At 45.0% G+C, this 7690-nt stretch overlaps 1 protein-coding gene across 1 annotated transcript in view; it reads right to left on the bottom strand.

Moving 5' to 3' along the window:
* bcas3 (BCAS3 microtubule associated cell migration factor) overlaps positions 1-7690 on the bottom strand; it is a 988864-nt gene that overhangs the window by 856144 nt on the left and 125030 nt on the right. Inside the window, exons 10-11 of the mRNA XM_055166948.1 lie at positions 7044-7120; positions 5327-5410 (exon numbers count right to left, since the gene is read on the bottom strand). Of these exons, the coding sequence (XP_055022923.1) occupies positions 5327-5410; positions 7044-7120 (161 nt within the window). The remainder of the gene's footprint in view (positions 1-5326; positions 5411-7043; positions 7121-7690) is intronic.

Genomic DNA, 7690 nt, shown 5'->3' with positions numbered 1-7690 from the left:
TGTGTGTTATGTGTGTGAGTGTGTGTTATGTGTGTGAGTGTGTGTTATGTGTGTGAGTGTGTGTTATGTGTGTATGTGAGGATGTGTTGCCCTGAAGAGGCTCCGCTGTGTCCCCCTCTCTGTCCACTGGTACAGTGTGTGTGTGTGTGTGTGTGTGTGTGTATGTGTGTGTTGTGTGTGTGTGATCAGCTCTGTCTCTAGTGTGTCTTCAGTGTGTGTATGTGTGTGTGTTTTGTGTGTATGTGTGTGTGTTTTTGTGTGTGTGTGTGTGTGTGATCAGCTCTGTCTCTTGTGTGTCTTCAGTGTGTGTATGCTGTGTGTGTGTGTGTGTGTGTGTGTGTGTGTGTGTGTGTGTGTGTGTGTGTGTGTGTGTGTGTGTGTGTAGCGGTGGCCGTGTGGGTGTCTGGCTCAAACACACCTCTGCTCTGGTGGAACAGGATAGTGCTGCTTAAGTGGAGTCTATCTCACCTCCTCAGTGTCTCTCAGTGTCTCTCAGTGTCTCTGTGTCTGTGCGCGTCTCTTTGTGTCTTGGCCTAATGGAGTGAGTGTCTGTGAGGCCAGCGCCAAAGGGGCCCCGGAGCCTAATCACGCATTCAGCCTGGTCAATAGCACGCGCCGCTCTGTCTCTACACTCTCCCGTCTGAGCAGCGCCTGTGTAAAGTGCCACACGCGCATCAATTATTAAGACAGGCGTTTGCTCCTAATTGATCAACACTAATGTGTTTTGTAATCACTGCAGTTGTGCACTTCTTAGGAGAGTCCAAACCAATCGATGGAGCTCTGCAGGAGAGAGGAACTGAGGAGCTAAAGAGCTGAGGAGCTGTGAGGAGCTGTGAGGAGCTGTGAGGAGCTGTGAGGAGCTGTGAGGAGCTGTGAGGAGATGTGAGGAGGTGTGAGGAGCTGTGAGGAGAGGAGCTGTGAGGAGCTGTGAGGAGCTGTGAGGAGCTGTGAGGAATCTGAGGAGTTGTGAGGAGCTGTGAGGAGCTGTGAGGAGGTGTGAGGAGCTGTGAGGAGAGGAGCTGTGAGGAGCGTGTGAGGAGCTGTGAGGAGCTGTGAGGAGCTGTGAGGAGCTGTGAGGAGCTAAGAGGAGCTGTGAGGAGATGTGAGGAGCTGTGAGGAGCTGAGGAGCTAAGAGGAGCTGTGAGGAGCTGTGAGGAGTCTGAGGAACTGTGAGGAATCTGAGGAGCTAAGAGGAGCTGTGAGGAGCTGTGAGGAGCTGTGAGGAGTCGTGAGGAGCTGTGAGGAGCTGTGAGGAGCTGTGAGGAGCTGTGAGGAGCTGTGAGGAGCTGTGAGGAGCTGTGAGGAGCTGTGAGGAGCTGTGAGGAGCTGTGAGGAGCTGTGAGGAGCTGTGAGGAGCTGTGAGGAGAGGAGCTGTGAGGAGCTGTGAGGAGCTGTGAGGAGCTGTGAGGAGTCTGAGGAGCTGTGAGGAGCTGTGAGGAGCTGTGAGGAGTGGAGTGTGAGGAGCTGTGTGAGGAGCTGTGAGGAGCTGTGAGGAGCTGTGAGGAATCTGAGGAGTTGTGAGGAGTTTGAGGAGTCTGAGGAGCTGTGAGGAGCTAAGAGGAGCTGTGAGGAGCTGTGAGGAATCTGAGGAGTTGTGAGGAGTCTGAGGAACTGTGAGGAGCTATGAGGAATCTGAGGAGTTGTGAGGAGCTGTGAGGAGCTGTGAGGAGTTGTGAGGAGATGTGAGGAGCTGTGAGGAGTCTGAGGAGCTGTGAGGAGCTGTGAGGAGGTGTGAGGAGTCTGAGGAGTCTGAGGAGCTGTGAGGAGCTGTGAGGAGCTGTGAGGAGCTGTGAGGAGTTTGAGGAGCTGTGAGGAGCTGTGAGGAGTCTGAAGCTGTGAGGAGCTATGAAAAACTATGAGGAGTCTGGGGAGCTGTGAAGAGTCTGAGAAACCGTGAGGGGTCTGAGGAGCTGTGAGGAGATGTGAGGAGTCTGAGGAGCTGTGAGGAGATGTGAAGAGCTGTGAGGAGCCCTGTCACCATCTAAACAGATCTCAGCATGATTTATGTGAGAAGAAAAGCCCAGAGCAGGACTAGAGCACAAACCTTGTGATCTATAAAAAGACTAAAACGAGATGAAAATGTGCTCCGGTCCAAAATGTCTGAACTTTGAGCATCAGGACGGTCAGAGACGAGACAGAAGAAGATGTGAGCTCAGAGAGATGAGGAGTGAGAGAGTTTGTAGAAAAGTGAGTTTTGTCCCTATGACACTTTTAGTAGGATCCACATAAGGTTTTGTAAATGAGCGTGGAGCAGATGGGCACGCGCCTGATGCCCTCCCCTCGCCGAGCGGTGCCATTGGAGACTGTGTTTTATCTGTGCTGGTCCATTACTCTTAATGCCCTGTGTCTGAGGGCTCAGAGCCGGGGCGTCGCGCCACAGCAGGAGATACCCTGTCACACACATACAGATATATGGCTCTGGAGGCGCGCAGCAGACTGCCTGTCTGCATATCAATACCCCGAGCTCCGGGGGCGAGCGTGTGGCTAACCTGTTAGCACTGACCGCTGATAGTCATGTACACACCATTAGCTCCTGATCCTCTCACCTCAGCGACAGCAGCCAGTAAGAAAACACTCCTCTGTCCCTCAGTAAACAGCTCCTAATGGACTGACAGTGTATCAGACCAGACACAGTCCAGTCTGACTAAAGATCTGGACTCTGATGAGGTGTGAGCCCCAGAGTCCCCAAGACGGCTCCACGAGGGTCAGTGTGTTCTCATTCACGGCCTCAGATCTGGAGTCTCTCTCAGAAACACAAGGCTTCTGCACGAGTGATTACAGCTCTGATGGAGTTTTATTTTAGTGCCCCAGCTCCAGGCCTGGTGAATGTTGTGACCGCAAATACTATGACTCCATGTTTCTACACACGGCTCCATCTGCCCTTCACAAACACGTTCAGTCCAGATTTAAGCTTAAGACATGTGCTTTATTTTAGGATCTCTCTTCCAGTCAAAATGTATTTATTTTATCCATTAACATGAAAAAAAAAAAGGTAAAAAACAAAACAACAACAACAACAACTGAGGTCTTTACATGTAAAATAACTGCCACAAAAATTATAATTTAAATAAGCAGCAGAAGTAATAGTTATAAATGTACTGGTTGTGAGATTGTTGTGCTAATATCTTGAAAGATGCAAAACTACCACTTCATAACATCACAACACGGTTTACCCCTGGTGTTCACTGACTGCAGGTGCGGTTTGGGTTCGGTGCAGTTTTACTGTGACTTGTGCCCCACAGACTGCGGTGTCTGCTGCTGTGCGGTCACAGTGAGTGTGGAAACTGCGCTCCAGAGACAACGTCTTCAAGGGAATTCACGCTCTGGTCGGGAGTTCACGCGATAGATTGTGTACAAGAAGCCTTTCTGAAACAACAGCGGCATCTCTCACTACGACGATTTTCTTGAGCTTTCAGACAATATTTTCTTGTGCTTTCGTATACGACTTTCTTGATCTTGAATGGGTAACTACATTTGTGAACTACCAGGAGTGTGCAGGAATGTTTTATTCTAAAAATACACCAGATCTGTCAGTTCTGTGTGTCTCATTTCCCGTTTTCTCATGTGATTTTTGTCAGTTTGATATCAGAGACCGCTGCAGTGTCCGGCAAAGACAGATTTCTTGCAGATTCTTTGAGCAGGTCAGTGCCCCACCACACTTACACTTGTACCTGTACCTGCACCGAGGTCAGTGTGGCAGGGCGCTACCGAGTTTAATGACTTTCTAATGCTGGACATACAATGTGCGATATTTTCAACAATTTCACTCAGCTTCAGCTCAAACTGTACAACGAAAATCACAGGGTTTAAAAGTTCACAGCTTGTGGAGCTACTCCAACAGAGTGAAACCCTCACCAGAGGCGACTGGACTTCAAACAGGTCTGATATTCTTGTGACCTACGATTGCAACTTATGATTTAGGATTGCGGCTTACACCCTACGCTCTCGTCCTACTACTTACAATCACGACCTACTACTTACAATCGAGACCTACAACTTACGACTGCGACCTACGACTTACGACCTCGACCTACAACCTACGATCACGATCTACAACTTACGATTACAACCAACGACTTACAATCACGACCTACGACTTTCCATTGCGACCTACAACCTACGATCTTGACCTATGATCGCGATCTACGACTTATGATCACAACCTATGACCTACAATCATGATCTACAACTTACGATCGCGACCTACGACATACGATCTCGACCAACGACTTATGATCGCGACCTACTACTTACGATTTCGACCAACGACTTATGATCGCGACCTACGACATACGATCGCGACCTACAACATACGATCGCGGCCAACGACATACGATCGCGACCTACGACATACGATCGCGGCCAACGACATACGATCGCGACCAACGACTTACGATCGCGACCTACGACATACGATCGCGACCTACGACTTACGATCGCGACCTACGACTTACAATCGCGACCTACGACTTATGATCGCGACCTACGACTTACGATAGCGACCTACGACTTATGATAGCGACCTACGACTTACGATCGCGACCTACGACTTACGATCGCGACCTACGACTTACGATCGCGACCTACGACTTACGATCGCGACCTACGACTTACGATCGCGACCTACGACTTACGATCGCGACCTACGACTTACGATCGCGACCTACGACTTACGATCGCGACCTACAATTTACGATCGCGACCTACGACATACGATCACGACCTACAACTTATGATAGCGACCTACGACTTACGATCGCGACCTACGACTTACGATCGCGACCTATGACCTACAATCATGATCTACAACTTACGATCGCGACCTACAACTTACGATCGCGACCTACGACATACGATCTCGACCAACGACTTATGATCGCGACCTACGACTTACGATCGCGACCTACGACTTATGATAGCGACCTACTACTTACGATCACTACGATCGCGACCTACTTACGACTTACGATGATCGCGACCTACAATTTACGATCGCGACCTACGACTTACGATCGCGACCTACAATTTACGATCGCGACCTACGACATACGATCGCGACCTACAACTTACGATTGCAACCTACGACTTACGATCGCGACCTACGACTTACGATCGCGACCTACGACTTACGATCGCGACCTACGACTTACTATCACGACCTATGACCTATAATCATGATCTACGACCACACGTCGCCTCGCACCGCACCTGCAGCCAGCGTACGCCGGGGCGTTAGAGCTCACGAGAGTCAATTATGCCTTATGTAGTTCAAATATCATGGCAATTACCGCATTATCACATGTTCATTAACTAACCCCACACTTACCTTAGCGGCGTTGATGACCGTGGCCGTGTAGGACTGCGCGTTGTCACCACACGCGCCGCCTCTGGACTGATGAGATCGTATCAACTGCAAAAAAATAAATAAATAAATAAATAAAATCATATCTTACATGATTTAAAAAAAAAAAAAAACATATTTCAGTACAAACTTAGTCACAGAAAGCACAGTGTGTTCAGCCCTGAGTAGAAAATCACAATGTCCACCCAAAACACTTGAATTAGCTTGAGAAATCATGCTATAACTTTAAGAACGGCATAGTGGACCCATCTGCCAATTACCGCAGTGAGCCATGCCCAAATTGTGTATTAAATTGTATTGTAAAGGTTTGGTAAATACTTAAAAATTCCATTATGAGGAGTCTGGGGCTTTTATTTTCGAGACGCTCTCATCTGTAGTGGATAGACTCTCAGAGAAATGAGCTGTTTATCCAGACAGATCGCACACACACACACACACACACACACACGATGCGTTTTAGGAGATTGTAAATATGTCCATTTAAAGATAAGGGACTCCTCCAATAACAGGAAATTTGTTTACTCCCAGCCTCTTCTTCCAATTGTTTTGCAGAGCTTTTTGGAATTAACTGCTTAGTATGCAAGTAAGAACGGGCTAAGCTACAGATTCCATACTGTTGTTTTAATCGTTTAATTGGCCACTAAAAACGATCACCGACTGAAGACGCTGCGCCTGATTTTCACCGTTTTAAAAGGTGCGTCGTGGAACTTTCCTGGATTTTTGCGTCCATTAAAATGCTTTTCTACGTGGAGATGTTATCGCTTCGCTTTCTGGAATGTTTCACAGTATGGCATTAAACCATTCTATCTTCGTGGAGACCAAATTAGATAAGATGACGGGTTAGATCTGTGGAGAGGCGACCAGCTCAGAGTCAGAATTAATGTTTTTCGAGGTGTTTTTGAGCTATAAAACCACCTGGAATTAAATAAATTACAGGTGGAACGTTCCGGGCAGAGCAATGACGTATCCATAGAAACAAGCAGGAGACAGATCCCCAAACAAAAAGTTACACAGTGCAGTTTTAAAAATGTTTAAAACAGAATTAGTTCATTGTAAACAGTTTGCAGTGGTCCAAAGTTGAACATTCTAATTATTCACCATGATGAGTTTAGAAGCATTTTTCACAACTTAAAAGAGGCAAAAGACGATTTGTGGGGTGATGGTAAAGTTAACTAGCATGCTAACGCGCACTACCTCATTACTGGACAATATAATACTTTATAATTAGATGCAGAAAGCAGAATTATTTTGACCTCGAGAGCTGTTTATCCAATATATCTGTACTGGGACAACATGGATTTTGCTCAGAAATATGAAAGAAAAAAATAAATTAATAAATTGCGTACAAGAATTTTCAACCGTTTCAACTGTTGTATTAAAATGTAATTTAAACTAATTATATTATAAATTATAGACTTGCTTATATAAATGTTAATTGTGTAGATTATAAAATTATACTGTCTTTCCTCTTGTTTACAGCATAACTTAAAAATGCAAGGATTTTATTTTTACTTCTTTCTTTCTCTCTTATTTATTTTTATTTTTTATTTATTTATTTATTTTTTATTTTTTTATTTTTATTTATTTTTTATTTTATTTTTTTTTTTTATTTTTTAATCAGTTAAGCCAATTAAAATGTGTTGCTTCAATTTTAGTTTTAATTTTAATTTTCTGACAGTACCTTGTTCTCGGCGTAGGCGAGCCAGCGACTCCCCAGAGCGATGGGGTTCAGACTGGGGCCGGGGCAGGGGTAACAGCCTGCAACACAACAACAAAGCAAAAATACACAAAAGTTATTAAATTATTATTAAATGCAGCACAATTAAAACATTTTGTCCACCATGTTTTGACTGGACAGTAATAAGAGTTTGGTTTGGCAGTACGGTATTTTCTCTCGTATTTTGATTTCTAAATAATTACTGCAACTTGCAAAACAGCTGAAAACTGAACACAGAAATACACATGGTACAAACTGTATGAAAATATATATATATGTAGTTTGTATGAAATTAACGTAAGATCTGGACAAACGTTATTGATCCACAAGAGAAATTACTTGGACTTGGAAGATTTCAGATTTAAAAGAAAGATGGAATTTGTGTCACTTGCTTAACAATGTTTCAGTGGGACAATTCTGACATAAATATAATTAAATCAAGAATATAAAATGATAAATCTGAAGAAAGACGGGAAGTCTACAGTGTGAGGCGATGCTTTGGGGGTAAGGCAAAAAAGAAATTTGGGAACTACGGCATTACAATAAAACACGAGAGCAAAAAATAAATAAGCAAAGAAAAAAAAAGTAAAAATGCTCAGTTAAAGCTATCA

The sequence above is a fragment of the Boleophthalmus pectinirostris genome, unplaced genomic scaffold (assembly GCF_026225935.1).
Source record: "Boleophthalmus pectinirostris isolate CB_2022bp ecotype Guang Dong unplaced genomic scaffold, ASM2622593v1 HiC_scaffold_9, whole genome shotgun sequence".
In the NCBI taxonomy this organism is placed as follows: Eukaryota; Metazoa; Chordata; class Actinopteri; order Gobiiformes; family Gobiidae; genus Boleophthalmus; species Boleophthalmus pectinirostris.
The sequence above is the reverse complement of the archived record's forward strand: the minus strand, read 5'-3'. Positions and strand labels throughout refer to the sequence as shown.